The sequence below is a fragment of the Onychostruthus taczanowskii genome, unplaced genomic scaffold (genome assembly GCF_017590055.1).
Source record: "Onychostruthus taczanowskii isolate IOZ18803 unplaced genomic scaffold, ASM1759005v1 scaffold41, whole genome shotgun sequence".
In the NCBI taxonomy this organism is placed as follows: domain Eukaryota; kingdom Metazoa; phylum Chordata; class Aves; order Passeriformes; family Passeridae; genus Onychostruthus; species Onychostruthus taczanowskii.
In genome coordinates, this window is record NW_024501571.1 from 7,190,054 (window position 1) to 7,207,151 (window position 17,098).

Below are 17,098 nucleotides of genomic sequence, written 5' to 3' on the forward strand. Positions count from 1 at the left end.
CAAGCATTTCCCAAGGAGGGAAATGATGGTGGATAAATCACAACACTCCCATCACGTGGGATCCTTTTAGGTGGCTGTGATGGAAAACAGCTCAATCCGAGCCCCGTTCCTGACACCAGGGCTGGTTGTGCATGAAAGTCTGTGCTTGAAAGCTTCAGCAACAACATCTGCTGGCAAAGCGTGATTGACACAGCAGAGGGAACACCATCCACCCCCGAGGAGTGGGAAGGGAGACAGACTGCAGCATCAATCTTGTGCATAAAATAGATTTATTGTTGGTACAGAGTGAGGCATTTTCGTCAGGACTTGACACGAGCGAGGAGCACAACAGAACCATCCCATGGAAACAAAGGCCATGGAGCACCCTAAGCCTTGGGTCACAAACATCATTCCAGCAGAAGGCCTGCAGAGAGAGACTTCATCGAGCCAGGCCATTTGGGAAATAAGTTAAAGCACAATTTACAATTCTACACTGAGAGGAGAACTCTGACACCGGGAGCGGGGGCTGCTCCGGAGGAACGGCCGCATCCCGGAGCAGCAAGGGTTACACACCCTGCTCCTGAAAGAGAGACGTTTCTGAGGAGATCCTACAGTGAAACAGCAGCATTTGAAGGATATTTCCCCTCTCTGAGGTCAGAGAAAGGCTCTTTTCTTTCCCTTCCTTCAATCACCAGTAAGTGGGCTTTGATGCGGCGGAGCAGCGGCCTCGGACGGGAGAGCTCTGATGGAACAAGATCCAGGTCTGGCTTTCCCAGTGCTCCCACTGATTGAGCCCTGAGGATGCTGCCCTTCAAATGGCTCTTCCACTTCTTCTCTTTATTGGGCTGCCCTGCAAATGGGCTGCTGGGTCGTTCTTGGGGAGAAAAAAAGAAGCTCTTCTGCTGAAATTAGTTGATGGTCTTGTGCTTGATTGGGACAATGCCTTTATGCTCCTCTCCCAAGCATTCTCTGCTGCAAAAACCATCAGAGGGGAGGGAAGAGACAGGGAGAAACACATATTTCAGTAACTCCAAGTTATTCTGAAGTTTGGCTTCAATTCCTTTCCAGGATGTGCAATTTTTTAAAATAAAAACGCAGAGCAAAAATGTTGTTGATAAACACATCATGCCAGAGACAAGTCAGAGAAGCAGAATGAAACAGTTTGAGGACTCAACAAGGCAGAGGTTTGGAGGCCTGAAGAGTCTCACTAATGATCCATTTTCACCTCCCCTCGTGCTATCATGGCTTTAGTGCTGTGGTTATTAAAGGAAATCAAAACACCCGACCTTACAGTAAGAAAAATACAATTCCCAGCAATTAAACTCTTGAGGAAAAATATCCTGGAACCATCCAGCACTGAGTATCCCTTGCCTGGCTTCTTCCTGGGTGCTGAGTCAAAACCCCAACAGTCTGAACATGTTGCACTCATCTTGGGCTTCATTACAGAACCACAGATCATGGAACGGTTTGGCTTGGAAAGGACCTTAAAAATAATTCAATTCTTTTCACTGGACCAGGTTTCCTGTCCCTGGAAATGTTCCAGGTTGAACAGGGCTTGGAGCAGCCTGGGATAGTGGGAGGTGTCCCTGCCCACGGCAGGGTTTGAAATCAGATGATCTTTAAGGCCCCTTCCAATCCAAACCTTTCTTCTTGCCTACAAAACCCATCAAACTTGTAAGGACTAATTATGAGTCTCCTTGAAAGAAATGGTAGGAAAGGATTTGATAATTCTGAGCTTTATGTCAGGAACAACCCCAAATTTAAACCTTGAAATGCTCCAAACAGCTGACTCAGGTGTCTGAGCAACACTACACAGCTTGGAAGTCTGCACTGCATTGGAAATTAGGGAAAATTAACAATAAAGGGAATTAAAACCATGTCAGGTTTGGCTTCAACCAAATTCTCAAATTATTCCTAAAAATAACCCAGTAAACTCTGATATTCCACCCAGTTCCTGCAAGGCTTAAGAGCTGCACTTAGACTGGATTTTAGGAAAAATGTCTTTCCCAAAAGGATTGTCCAGGCTGGCACAGCTGCCCAGGGGACAGGGGTGGAGTCCCCCTTCCTGGAGGGATTTAAAGCCCTTTAAAGTGTGGATGTGGCACTTGGGGACATGGTCACTGGTGGCCTTGGCAGTGCTGGGAATGCTTGGATTCCATGATCCTGGAGGTATTTTCCAACCATGACAATTCTGGCTTTAAAATTCCCCAAGGCATCCACACAAACAGGTGGTGCCTGTCCTCGTGCCCACAAAATCCTCCAGCATCCACAGAGGAGAAGAAGATGCTGATGGGATAAAAGGAGCCAGTTTTGTGCTCTTTGGGTGCATTTACAAACAAAAATCTGGGGAAATTTCATCTGTTACCAAAACCTCCAATCCATGGACATTTCTGGAAAGCTCAGAAGGCTCCTCTACCTGGAAAATTCCTTTTTGCACAAGATTTACAGACTCACTCCAAGCTATCTCTAGGCTGAAAATTAACTTTATGTTGATTTAACACTGCACAAGTTAACAGAGGAAATTCCCAAGGGATCTGAGAAAAAATGGGCTGCTTTTGTTTACTGTCCTAAAGAAAGAAATTGCAGATATTTGTTCATCATATCCATATTTCTGCCCTTCAGAATTTCACAAAATTTCACCTTCAGATGAACGGGGGTGTTCCAAGCCTTACTTTGGTTTTATCTACATTTTGGGGTGTTTTTAGTGTTTTTTCTTGCCTTTTTAAATTAATGCATTTAAAATATTTCCCGTTTTTTTAAATTTTTTTTTTAACCTAACTCCACAGAGGGAAGCTGGTCCCTTTTTAAATTAATGCATTTTTTCCTTGCCTTTTAAAATTAATGCATTTAAATTTTTTTATTTATTTTTTTTTTTATACAACCCCATGGAGGGAAGCTGGTCCATAACAAACTTCCTTCAGTGAGGGCAGTGTTAAATGATAAGGTCTTTTTGTTGCATTTCCATTCAGTGTTTCCAAATTCCATGTATTTTTCTCTTACACTAGAAATTGGTATCAAGTATCAAGTAAATTTTAGCCTCATCATCAAATAAAAATACTGGATGATGAGGCTAAAATCCTGGTTTTATTTTATTTAGGATGCATAATTAAGGACCCACTTGATCCAACGAATTAAAATAGTGGTTACACTATTTATTTGCACTTTATCCAAGGCTAAAGGATAACATTTTGTAGCCAGGCTGCCAGGCACCAGCAGCTGCTGATATTGTTATTTTAAGTACTCTTAAACCTCACCTGCCTGCAGAGACCTGAATCCTTCTGGAATTCAATGCTTTAACAGGAAATGATTGCACAGATTTGTTAAACCATGGACTAGTTGTGTTTTCGTGTAAGGATCAGAACTTCTTGTAGCCCAGGAGGGGGAAAAACTGAGAAAAACATCCCCAAAATGTGTATTTTAACAGTTATAGTCCATATCCATGGCTGGAAAACCAGGAAAAAGGATTAAAAAGCCATGGATGGTCTGGCTGGAGTTACTTCAGCATAAATAAATGCCAGACACAATCCAAATATCTTCCCCTTAATGGCTCCATTAGGTTAAGTTTTCCTCTCCATTACTGGCATTATCATTATAATAACATGCAAACATTAATAACAGAGTTTAATTTATCTCCCCAGCTTCTCATGACTTTGGGAAGAGATTTCAAGGGAAGATACAACAACGTGTCAAACCCCTCTGAATTAACAACTCTCTGGGCTTTTCTAAAGAGGGGAGAAAAGGACAGATAGAGACATGAGATTACAGACAGCATGAGAAATAAGGAGCACACAGAAGAGAGGGGGAGATAATTATAAGCAAGATAGGAAAGAAAGAGGAGTCAATAAATTCAATTTATGAAAAGCACAGAGTGTGCTCAGCCCGAGCACAAGTGCCCAGACTCACCGCCAGGAAATCGGATTAGTTCACTTATTTGCTTTTCAATATCTTGCTCTATTCCCTCTAGCAAATTTTCCTCTTCCTTTGTTTCTTGTAGCTAGTGTCAGTTAACTTTTTCATTTCTGAATCTGCCATTTATCCCCCTCCTCTGGCTCCCAACCAAGCGCACAGAGAAGGTAATTTTGAAGTGATTTTATAGCAGCATTTAGGAATTATTTCAAAGGAACTGTCTGGACATGTGGGCAAACAGTGAGTAAAAATAATTACAATTACAGCTGCAGCATGAGGAGGATGGGCTGGAGTTCATTATGAAAAACAATTGCTCCTGCTTGCAAATATTTCCATCATAAAAGGCTTCTCCTTCTCTGTTATCATGAGAGAAGCCTCTCTGAATTCTCATCTTGAAGCATGTGTGAAACAGAATAAGAAACATTTAGGAAACACTTTTAACTACTTGACAGGCTTGGATGAAGATCTTCAACCAAAAAAAAAAAAAAAAGGTGTTTAAAAGGGTTCAAAAACCTAATGCTCATATTTATGCAATTTGCTTTTCCTGCACCTTCTGAACATGAATTAATTCATCCCCATCAGAGTCTTCTGAAGAAATCCCTATCAGATACAAGCTCGAGTTAGAGCTTAAACATGTTTAAGTAATTAATCCATTTTTTTGTGGTTACTTTAAAAAATAATAAAAAAAAATTAACACGCAGTAAATTAGTGCTGCAGATGCTGCAGGGCCATGGGGAAATCCATTAAAGAACAAACAAAAACAGGGCTGCAAGTAACAGAACAAGAAGAAACAGCCTCAAGTTGCACCAGGGGAGGTTGAGGTTGGATATTGTGGAAGGTTTCTTCACTCAAGAGCTTGTTTATCCAGGGCAGGGCTGGAGTCCCCATTCCTGGGGGGATTTCAAAGCCATGTGGATGTGGCACTTGGGGACAGGGTCAGTGGTGGCCTTGGCAGAGTTGAGGAACCACTGGGCTGGATGGGCTTAAGAATCTTAATGATTCTGTGATTCTCATGTTATTCACTGCACTTTCCCTAAAAAAAGGAGATTGGTGCATGCCAAAATGGACAGGAGGAGAAATCATGGAATTCACAGAAGGGTTTGGATAAGGAAGAACGAAATGGTGAAACAAAAGGAAACTCAGGCAATCCACACCCTCGAGGGGGGCAGCCCATGAAGTGTGTAACAGCTGAATTGTTTTCAGGTGCTTTATGAAGAGCCAAGAGGGGTTTCAGAAGGATTTGTGGGAATTTAATCAATTAACATTGTCTGTGTCCAGCAGAAATTCCTGCTGATAAAGAGCAAAACGTGTTTCATGGAATCATGGAATGATTTGGGCTGGAAGGGACCTTAAAGCCCATCCAGTCCCATGGGCAGGGACACCTTCCACCATCCCAGGGTGCTCCAAGCTGGCCTTGGACACTTCCAGGGCTGGAGGAACAAATACCAATAAAGGATATAATAAAGGAATTGAATTGGAAGGGACAGGGAGCTCTCAGTGACTGAGGAACGACGAGCAGCGTTAATTCCAGCAGATCTTTGGGAATACCAGCTCGAGGCTGCAGCATTTTACAGCAAAAGGTCACGGAAAAGGATCAGAGGCAAAGTCTCAGGGATTTTCTGCCCAGGCAGAGTTAAGCCCAGGGAAGGTGATTACCATGATCAAACACCAGCCGTGCTCGCCAGGTCTCCACTATCACATAAAGATGGATGTCCTCACGTGCTCAAATATTAACTCACAGATTTGGGCAGAAATAAAGATCAACAGACTGATTTAAGCACTTTTTACACATCCTGCACGTGGGCTGTGAGCACATTTCCTGGTTTGTTTAAGAACACAATTGGGGTCAATATATGCATTTCTGCATTTGAAAGATGCAAGCTGATGAAAAAGAGTAAAACTGAGAAATTGTGGCTTCTTTTAATTTAATGATTTACCTATTACTGTAATTTTCCTTCATGCTGCACTAATAAGCATAAAGATTTTAATTGGGAGTGGCATCCATACCTTGTAAAACTGGAAGAGAGGATGGCAAGAGCAGGTAAAGGGCAATTTTAGAGCCTTGCATAACACAAGACAGAAGAAATCAAGAATTCCAAGTGGTCACCAACGTAGTTTGAGACATCCATGAGTTTCTCATATTTATGGCAAAGACTACCAGGTATTTTAATCCCCTTGTTTTAGTGCTAAAACTGTAGGTAACAGGAAACATCTGCCAACAGCAAGAGCTGCTGTACTAAACAACAGCTTCCCGAGGGAATAGATGGAAACCTGAGCATTTAAATCAACTCTGAGATGTCTCCACAGAACTCAGGAACACAAGCACTGGGAAATGCTTAGGTATGGAGGAAAGACTAATTGGAAACTCCTTTGCTCATCATTCCATCATTTTTCAGTAAGAATAGGTGTGCAGCTCACCTGTTTGGCATGATTGACACAGTGCAGGTACTGGCTGGCCAGGGCAGAGCAGCTCAGGGTTTCCTGGGCGTGTTCCCGGTAGCACTGGAGGATTTTCTCCTGCAGCTCCCCACAGATGGGGTGGGACTCGTATCTCCTGTGGGAACAGAGAACAGCTTCAGGGTTTCCTTCTAAAGACATCTCAGGAAAGACAAAAAAAACTTGTATTATATTATTATTATTATTACTATTATTATTATTATTATTATTGAATCAGTTTGGGTTGGAAGGGACAAAGCACATCCAGTTCCGCCCCCTGCCCGGACCAGGGACACTTTCCAGGGTGTTCCAAGCCCTGTCCAACCTGGCCTTGAAAGAATTCTTCCCTGTGAGGGTGGTGAGGTCCTGGCACTGATTGCTCAGGGCTGCTCTTGATGCCTCAGGTTTAGCTTTTATATTTTTCACATTCTCTGCGATGGTGAGCTCTGTGCACAGAGCAGGGAGACAAAACAATTCCTGCTCCAGCTGGGCACCAAGGACAAATGATCCAAATCTCAGGCCAGGAGCACAAACCCCGTGGGCTGCAGAGAGAAAAACAAGCAGGATGGGAGTGCAGGGGCTGAGCTGGAATTGGACACTGAACTGCAATGTGCACATGGAGCAGAGCTGATCCCAGGGAGAGACCCCGGGAGCGCTCGTGCATTTTGGGACCATTTGGGTTCATCTTGGGGGCAGCCCTGGCTGGGCTCTGGTGCTGCCCAAGGGGCATCCATGGAGGAGATCCTTTCAATCAATCCCTGCTTTATTTTGTAACTCTGCCCAGCCTCTGTCCAAGTTCAGTCTTCTCAAGGCATCACCCCCATCCCTGGCAGTGTCCAAGGCTGGGCTGGACGGGGCTTGGAGCACCCTGGGATAGTGGAAGGTGTCCCTGCCCATGGAAATGGGGTTGGAATTGGGTGATCCTCAAGATCCCTCCCAACCCAACCCAATCTGTGATTCTGATTCTCATTTTGCTGATTGGCCAAGGCAGATTTCCTCCATCAGGGAAATGAAACACAAAGCACAGACGCTGCTCCTCCAAGGAATTGATTTCTTGACAATCACTGAAGACGTGGTGCTAAAATAAAGAGACTGTTAAGTCACCTTGATTTTACAGCTTGTACCTATATAAAACATCTCTTCCTCCTTTCATTCATTATCTGAATCTGTGAAATCTAAACCAGAATTTAAATGCATTCCCAGGTGCTTCCACACTTTATGATCTCCAAGTTCAAACTTCTGCAGACTCTTACGGAGGAGGATTTTCCCTTAATCCCCCCTCTGCTGAGATCAGCACGTGCTTCAAATGCATGTCAGGCATCAAAATGTGCAACCACAAACTGCTGCACATGGAGGGTGGATGGCAAGGTCTGGATTGGGACAGGGAACACAGAAACAGCAGGGATGTTCTCTGTAGACTACTCCCAGCAGTGATGATTTAGGTCCAGCTAAACCAGAGCTCGATAAAAATGCCCCAATTCCTGGTGTGAATTGATAAATCAATACAAGAGAGCTTGAATTAACTAAAAAAAAACCCACAGTAAACCTTGCTGTGCCTTTATTCACAAGTGATTTTAAAGTGAACTCTTATATACAGGTGAAGAGAGAAAGGAATGGGCTGCTCTAGCATCACTGCATAAATTCTGTCAATGTATTTAAAGCTATTTCAATGGGGGAACTCTCTAACCCATGATAAAGAGCTCTTGAATTGTGTATTTTTCCCCAGAGTCATGCCATCAGTGACCAAAATCCAGGTATTATTTCTTATTTGAATGTTCCAAAGGATTCTGCACATTACCAACCACATGGGAGCCCAGTGAAACACATCATCTGCCCCTCAGTGACTTGTTTTCACACTCTTTTTCCCCCCCATTCAGAGGGTTTTTTGAAAACCTGCTCTCAACTCTGTCCTCGAGAGAACACAGCCACTTCCTTGAAGCCAACCAAGTCCATTTCTTGGATTAATCTGAAGGTGAGCACTGTCTCTGTATTGATCAGCTGTGCTTGTTCCACTCCCCTAATGCTCTGTTGGCACTTTTGGGAAAGCACTAAATGAAATTACTGCCTGGAATTAGAGGGCCATAAACCACAGGCTGCAGGATCTCCTGTTGGGAAAGGAGGTTCCATTGTGCATTATGGGAACCCCTCTGAAGGGTTTCCCATTGATTTCTGGACTCACAGATGGATGGTCAGAAACAGCAGCAAGGAAACTCCTCCAAAGGGGAATGAAATATCTCCCTAACAGAGAACCTCCTGAAGCTGCTATCATTACATCAATTAATATTTAAATGGGATATTGGGAAGGAATTCCTGGCTGGGAAGGTGGGGAGGGACTGGAATACAATTCCCAGAGCAGCTGTGGCTGCTCCTGGATCCCTGGAAGTGCCCAAGGACAGGTTGGACAGGGCTTGGAGCACCCTGGGGTACTGGAGGGTGTCTCTGCCACGGCAGGGGGTGGATCTGCATGGGCTTTAAGGTCCCTTCCAACCCAAATCATTCAATGGTTCCAAGAATAAAGGTCATTTTACAAAAGTATTTAAGGGTTTGTTTGAGGGAAAAGCTCGTGAGAAAAGGTAAATAGTGCAAACCCAGTAATTACGTGTAATCTGTTGGGAAAATGTGGAGGTTTTAAATGCCTGAGTGGATAAAGCAACCTTGTCTGGCCCCAGGCAGGGCCAGGAGATCCTCAGAGCAGGAGGTCCTGAACTATCCCATGTCCTGAGGGAGATGTGTATTTTGGGACATGCAGAAGGAAAAGTGTCACCAGAGTACCATGGAATGGTTTGGGTTGGAAGGGACCTGAAAACCCATCCAGTGCCACCCCTGCCTTGGACAGGGACACCTCCCACTGTCCCAGGCTGCTCCAAGCCCCAGTGTCCAAGCCTGGAAACTTCCAGGGATCCAGGGGCAGCCACAGCTGCCCTGGGAAATCCATCCCAAGGCCTCCCACCCTCCCAGCCAGGAATTCCTTCCCAATATCCCATCTAAATCTCCTCTCTTTCAGTTTCAATCTCTTGCCCCTTGTCCTCTCAAGATCTGTCCCTGTAAAATAAGCAAGATTGTGTCCCACACCATAATTAATTAATTAATTAATTAACTGCTCAGGCATTTCACAACTGAAGGAAAACCACAAACCATGAGAGTGCAGCAGAAATGCCAGAGAATGCTGACAGATCTCCAGCTCCACTCAGTGCAGCTCCAGAGCTCCTTAACAGAACCAACACACCCAAAATCTCCAATCTTGTGCTTTTCTCAGCACAAGTCAATATGAGCAGCAGCCACATGGCATGTGAGGAACAGAGTGGTTTTATTAAGTTTGCAATTCCTTGATCTGCTTTCCCTTCTCCAGCTGCTCCTGAAGCACCTCCCATGCCAGAATAATCTTTCAGTGCTGGAATAAACCTCTGAGGGAGCCGTGCACCCACCTTTTCCAGAGAGCTGATGCATCACAACCTCATAAAGGTAATAGGATGAAAACACAAAAGGAAACGAGAGAGAGACAGTCTTAAAAAGAAATATTCTATGCTAAAGCATGAAAAGAAAATTTAATGAAGGGAACTTTGTACTCATCTGGGCTCTCTCAAAGAGCATAGCTTATTGCGCTCCTGGGGGCTTGGGGAGAGGAGCCCCTTCATGGCATTCAAACAAAATGTCTACTAAAGAGGAAATTTGAAATCACCACGGTGAGCTTTGCGAGTTTCGTGCTAAAACTGACACTCTCACTGAAGGAATCTGAATGGCTGATGAGTTTCCAGCTGTGCAGGTATCTGGCATAATCCCCCCCAGATCAGGACTTCAAGCAATTGTCATAAAATATGGGGGGGAAAAAAAAATAGCAACAAAAAAGCAGAGCGTGAGATAAAAATAGTGCCACGAGATGGGCAGGAGTAGCCAGGGCTTAATTTAATTCCTCATTAAAGTGCTGACACCTATCAAAGGCAGCTGATTTTATTTGTGTAACCCTTGGCTACTTGTGAAGTACTGAATTAAACAGACCAGAGTGATCCTCTGCGTCCAACCCGCAGCTCTTTAAGATCAAATCTTGCTGTGCCTCCTCCCCAGAGCAGCTCAGCACATCCAAACCACAAACTGGGGGTGGTTCCCAGCATGGGGCAGTGCTGGGGAAGTCCAGGGAAGTCTTCAGTTGAAAACAAAACCCTACAAATGAACGTGATCCCACTGAGCCCCAGAGCAGCAGCACAGGAGGGTGTTGGAGAGGATGTTCTGACCTGTTTTATTTAGTCCTACTGATGGAGGAGAGGAGCAAGACCTGGCAGAATGCAAAATAAACAACAAAAAAAAAAAAGCAAAGTGTTTCTTTTCTCAGTGTTCTCAGAATAAACACAAGGATAAGGAAGAACAAATGATGTGAACAAATGGTGAAACAAAAGGAAACTCAGGCAATACACACCCTCGAGGGTGTAACAGCTGAATTGTTTTCAGGTGCTTTATGAAGAGCCAAGAGGGGTTTCAGAAGGATTTGTGGGAATTTAATTAATTAACACTGTCTGCATCCAGCAGGAATTCCTTCTGAGAAAGAGCAAAACGTGTTTCATGGAATCATGGAATGGTTTGGGTTGGAAGGGACCTTAAAGCTCATCCACTCCTGCCATGGGCAGGGACACCTTCCACCATCCCAGGCTGCTCCAAGCCCTGTCCAGCCTGGCCTTGGACATTTCCAGGGATCCAGGGGCAGCCACAGCTGCTCTGGGCAGTTTGGAAAGGGGATGAGTGAGGGGTAAAGTCACAAGTGCTTCAGAGAGAAGCCAGTAGGGAACTGAAAATAGCAGGGAAGCAGAAATGGGACGGGCAGGGCTGGGAAAGTGAAGATGTGTCATTTTCCTGGAAAACACTGGTGAGGAAGCCAGCAGCAGGATGAAAGGGGATGATGTGAATTTGGGGTAGGAAAATCTACTTTCACCACACACAGTCAGGGCAAGATTCTACTTATTTTGGACAGGAGGAAAATAAAGTAAAATAAAGGTTGGTAGCCTGAGCAGAGATGGATTTAGCTGAGCAGATGGACAGGAAAGGCCACAGTGGAGGGATTCTACTTATGGAGGCAGCAAGAGAAACGTGAGCCCAGCTCAGGAGACCCTGAGGGAAGGGCAGCTCAAAGCTGAAGCGTGGAGGACACCTCTGAAACAGCAGGAAGGCACTTGTGCCCTCCACCACCACCCAAAAAGGTGCTGGTGAGAGGATTCTTCTTTTTTTGACATTACCTCACCCAAAAAGCCTCTCCCAGCAGCATCGCTGCCGAGCGAATCCACAGGACGGGTTTGTAGCACAGAAAATAATTGTAAAACAAAACCCAGGGGAAAAAAAAGACAAAAGGGCATATGGTAATGAAGGTCCTCATTGCTGCACCATTATTTTTAGTTTTCCCATTAATCTACTCTTTATATTAAACTATTTTTAAAGATTGTTTTCGCACATGCAGTAGGTGATGACTCGAAGGCGCGTTACGGAATGTGTGAGGCACAAACCAAATGGTTCCGTTCTTCTCCCAGTGCTTTGGAAGGAATAACACAGAACTGATTGCTGAATATCTACAAATGCTGGTCCCTAATCAAGCTGTGCCCACACACAGCCCTCACAATCACTGCGTGGGAAGTGCTGCCAGCAAAAGATCAAGTACTGCAGAGTTGATTCTTGCTTTTATTTACACTCGGATGCGGAGTGTGACTTCTCCAAAAGGTGTAAAAGAAAGAATTTTCCTAATGAATCTCTGCTGAAATGCTGGAAGGGAACCATACTGGTTTCTGCTCTGCAACTGAGAATGTAAAATCTACAGAGGAATACTAAATAAATGACTTAAAGACTGGAATACAGCTTACTCCACCTTTTGTGCTACTCACAGTCAAGTCCAGTGTTAATCTTCCCTGTTTTATTTTTATATCCTTTCTCCAAAAACCCCAGCACCCCCAAAATCCCAGGCAAATGTTTGTCATCCTCTCATTTATTTCATCTCTTATCCAGCCTTCTCAAAAGCAAATAAAGATCCATTTCAAACATTCTGACATTTGGAATTGGAAAGGGAAGGGAAGGGAAGGGAAGGGAAGGGAAGGGAACTGGATGGGCTTTAAAGTCCCTACCAACCCAAACCACCCCAGGCTTGAGCAATTCCACATTTGCACATGGAAAGTTATGCACATCCTTAAAGCCTTTCTTGAGCAAGGACTGAGGAGGAAGACAACAGGATGAGGATTAGGAAAAATATCCTGGTTGTGAATCCTAATTTGTTGGATGAACTGGTTGCCAAGGACAATCTTCAGGCCACCACATGAGGACCATATTTCTTCAGCCCAGAGAAGGACAACTGCAAGAGCTGGATCTCAATTATCAATGAATTACAGGATGAAATCATCACTGGATTACAGGACAGAGGCAGCCAGACAGGTTTCCTAGCAGTGAGTTTACAACGCAAAAAAATAATCCAATCCCTTCCCAAAGAAAAGCTGGGACTCACTGTCAGAGCACACTGGGGTTATCAAAAGCACATTTAGGTCCAAAAAAAATTTTACAGGAAGGTGTGAGGTGCCCAGCAAGAGATTACAAGCAAGATTTGCCTCAGGAAAGCCCCACACCACCACCTGTTTGAAGGCAAAATGGTATCACTGAGCAATTCCCTCATTTTTACAGCATTCCCTAAAAATCCACTCCCAGCTCAGGAGACTCTGATCTGACCTGCTGTGGTTGCCTAAATTCCAAATATCTCAAGAAGCAAGCTATCAAATAAAGACAGGATTCCCATCCACCCTGACAGACAAAATGAGTTTGAATACTTTTATTTAACCTGATATGAACCGATTTGCGTGATCCCAAACCACTATTTGTTTATGAAATTCCCCTCCCCTCCAAAAATAGAAGAAAAACCCTCTTCAAATCCAAAGCACGCCACCATTTATGCACAAATGTACCTCTCCCACAGCTGGTTCCTGCAGCTGCAAAGGGAGCAGTGTGTTGGAATTACCCAAATTTAGGATGCACTTTTCTTTTTAGCTTAAGGGACAGTTTTTAGTGAATAGCAGGATACTAAAATAAACAATCACATGCATGGCAATGATACAAATTCCTTCTAACAGGGGCATGGATGCTGCTACAAAGTAGGCAAGAGAATTTAGCAACTGCAGGCTTTAATTAGAAGGAACTCAAGGAGGAGCAGTTTTATCTCTGCGGAATATTTTGTAGTACCTAAATATTATATATAGAAATATATAGAGAAATACTTCTTGGCCTTGCACAGATCAAACCCAGCTCCTAATCTTGAGAAGTTCAGAGCCAAAGAATGATGCCAGATGTAGCCAAGCCTGTCCCACCACTGTTGAGGACAAACTCCAAACTCTTCCCAGCTCCAGAGTCCCGTCAGCTCAGGGTGGATGGAGCCAACCCCTCCAATTCCAGGATTACATGATCAGCAAACCAACATTTGCATCCAAACCTCATCATGTCAACCCAGATCACAGACTATTTTTAGAGCTTGAATGTGGTATCACTTGAGCTCAGCCTTACTCACCCGAAAAAGAAATTATTTAATGAAGACTGGCAAGATTCCACTTGGCTGTTCAGGAGAACACCAGTCAAGGATCATCACTGCAAACAACACCATGTGCTAGAATTCCTTACTATTTACTCCTAATAAGGAATTTGGAGGTGGTTTCTGAAGGTTTAGGGAAGCAAAGGAACCAGAGCTCTCCTCAGCTCCAGTTCCAGCTCGTGGAAAGGCAGATCCAGGCTCTGGGAGACTGAATTGATACTTTGCTGATATTTCTCATAGAAGTGGCTGATGCCAGTTGCAGGATTACTTGCATATATTAACAACCACTGCCTGATAGATTAAACATCGCTATTTCTAATTTTTAAAGGAAGAAATAATTCTGCAGCAGTTTGAAACCTGCTTCTATATGAAGGTGGCCCAAAAGACAGTTTCATCCACTTATATTATCTATTTTAATGCTATCCCTGTCCCTGCATTCAATTTTCCACACTAACTTTACATCACTGTGTGTGTAAAGCACACAGACACACACAAAAAAATACAGACAGATCCAAATGAGCAGCATAAACCAAACCCAGGACAGCAAAGCACATTGTGGATTTATTACTGCCACTTATTTTCTAAGAGCTACAACTCACTGCACATCACCCCATCATCCCCAAACCCTGGTGATAAAATCTTCACTGAGCCTCACACTAAAAAAAAACACCCAAAACCAACTAGTTTTGCCTTTCTAAAGGTGCTAAATAATATGTTCTAACAAGCAGGCACTTTTTTCCTCTCTAGCAAAGGTCAACTACAGCACTCAACACAAAGCACCACAAGACACTAACTCGTGGCACATTATTATCCAAATATTACTCTCCAGAGCAATATATATTTAACTATTCTCTTCAGCTATAAAAGGCCCCAAACCCCTGTTAAGTGACCACAAAAATAAAAGATATTATGGGCAGAAGCAGCGTCCAGAAAAAGCAATCACCAGTTAAACACTTCAAGCCTCGCCGCTCGCGTGGGTGACGATTACTCGAGGGAACTGAAGGTTGTAATCTTAAGAGAAAGCAAAATAAATGCCAATTTTTCATTTGGCCGTGAAGTTATTGAAGAAAACAGGCTTGGATTCACTCTGCTAAGCCACAAAGGCCACGTGTGATCCTACAAATCTTGGACTGGGATAAGGCCGAGCCAGTCTTTTCATAAAATAGAATCAGCTGGGCTGCAACAACAATCAAATGTCATCAACTCCAACAAAGAGCAATAATCCCACTGAGAGGGTGCTGAGAACCAGTGGCCACTGCACCTTGCTCTGATATATCTTAGCCTTAAGAAATCTAGAGGATTTTTTCTCTTTTTTTAAATACATTTGTTATTGTGTTTTTCTACACAATGACTTTATTGATGTATTGTAGATGTTTTGGAGTTTTACTTTTTTTTAGTGTGGTTTGGATTGGTTTATGGTAGATGGTGGGGTTGTGTTTTTATTTTTGGGGTAGTTGGTTTTAGGTGCACTGTATGTTTTTTTAGGTGAAAGTAAAGTGAGGTTTGTATTTTGTTAAAGGAACGGAGAAAAATGTATTGGTAATGTTAATGGGGTACATTATTTTGTTGTTCTGGATTCTAGTTTGTATTGGAGTTTAAACATGTTTGGTACAGTAGTGTTTAATGTGGAATTATTTTATTTAAGGTATGATAGTTCATAGTTTAAATAATAATAATTTAAATAATACATTTACTTTTAATAATAAAAATAAAATAGTACTGTTTGGTACAGTACTGTTTGGTAGAGTAGTGTTTAATGGTGGAGTTATTTTATTTAAGGTATGATAGCTCATAGTTAATCTTTATTTTTAATAACAATAATTTTAATAAAAATTATTTTGATAACAAAATAATAAAATTAATTTTAAATAAAAATAACAAAAGAATAATATTTTAATAAAAGTATACAATGTGTTGCGGAAACATTAAGACAGAATGCCCTCAACATCCTTTATGGCACTTGAGGAAGAAAAATGTTCCCCATACCAGGACCAGGTCAGGAACTGGAGCTGGAGGGGTGAGCTGTAAATGCCAACACTCACTTTTTTTCATTATTCTCATGATTTACATTATTTATCAAGTTTTCAAGTAATTTTCAGCGCCTGTTGGTGGATGCTGTAAGACATGACAACAAAGATGCTCCCAGGGCTGGAGCCCCTGGCAGAGCTGGGGGTGCTCACCCGGAGAAGGGAAGGATCCAGGGAGAGCTTCCAGCACATTCCAGGGTCCAAAGGGGCTCCAGGAGAGCTGCAGAGGGACTGGGGACAAGGCCTGCAGGGACAGGACACAGGAATGGCTCCCACTGCCAGAGGGCAGCCATGGATGGGATCTTGGCAATGAGGAATTCCTGGCTGGGCTGGAATTGCCAGAGAATGACCGGGCTGGGAGAGACCTTGCAGCCCACGGCGTCCAGCCCAGCCCAAGCCCTCAGCCAGAGCCTGGCACCCAGTGCCACATCCAGGCTTGTTCAACACCCCCAGGGATGGTGACTGCAGCACCTCCCCGGGCGCCCAGGGAAAGGTTTTTCCCCCTTGCTGGAAAAGCTTTTTCCTGACACCCAGCCTGAATTTCCCTTGGCACAGCTCGGGACGGTGTGCTGTGGCTGTGTCAGTGCTGCTGCAGACAGAGCCCAGCCCCAGCTGAGCACAGGCACCTTTCAGAGCTGTGCAGAGTGCTGAGGGCAGCCCTGAGTCTCCTTTTCTGCAGGTGAGCACCCCCAGCTCCCTCAGGGCTGCCTCTCAGGGTTGGTGTTCCCAGCCCCTCACCCTCACAAAAGCTGGGGCTGCCCCTGGATCCCTGGAATGTCCAAGGCCAGGTTGGACATTGGGGCTTGGAGCAGCCTGGACAGTGGGAGGTGTCCCTGCCATGGCACTGGATGGTCTGGAATGTCTCTTCCCACCCAAACCATTCCCTGGATCTGTGAGGGCACCAGGGGAGCAGTCTGAGGCAGAACCCAGAGGGTCCTGATGGAAACCTCGGTGCCAGCTCACAAAAACCTCTCAAAGGTCTCTCCTCACCCCCTCCCTGTGCTGGCAGCATTAATTAGACACTGGTTTACTTAACAGAACTTCTCTCTGCCCCAAGAAAGTCATTCTTGTGTTTCATAACCTCAGCACAGACGATTTTCAAGCTCCTATTTCTTTTTGCAAGGTCTTCAGGTAGTTTGCTAAAGGGATGCTTTTAAGTTAAAGCAGCTCAAGTTTGACAAACTTCAGATTAACCACTCACATTTTTCCCACT

The 17,098-nt window shown here is 44.0% G+C and overlaps 1 protein-coding gene across 2 annotated transcripts in view; it reads right to left on the reverse strand.

Annotated features, from left to right (window-relative positions):
• Window positions 1-250: 250 nt before the first annotated feature.
• The window catches only part of CHCHD3 (coiled-coil-helix-coiled-coil-helix domain containing 3), a 121,268-nt gene continuing 104,420 nt past the window's right edge, over window positions 251-17,098 (reverse strand). For both annotated transcript variants that reach the window (XM_041413430.1, XM_041413429.1), the window contains exons 7-8: window positions 6,304-6,439; window positions 251-951 (exon numbers count right to left, since the gene is read on the reverse strand). In XM_041413430.1, coding sequence (XP_041269364.1) covers window positions 925-951; window positions 6,304-6,439 — 163 coding nt within the window. In that variant the 3' untranslated portion in view covers window positions 251-924. The remainder of the gene's footprint in view (window positions 952-6,303; window positions 6,440-17,098) is intronic.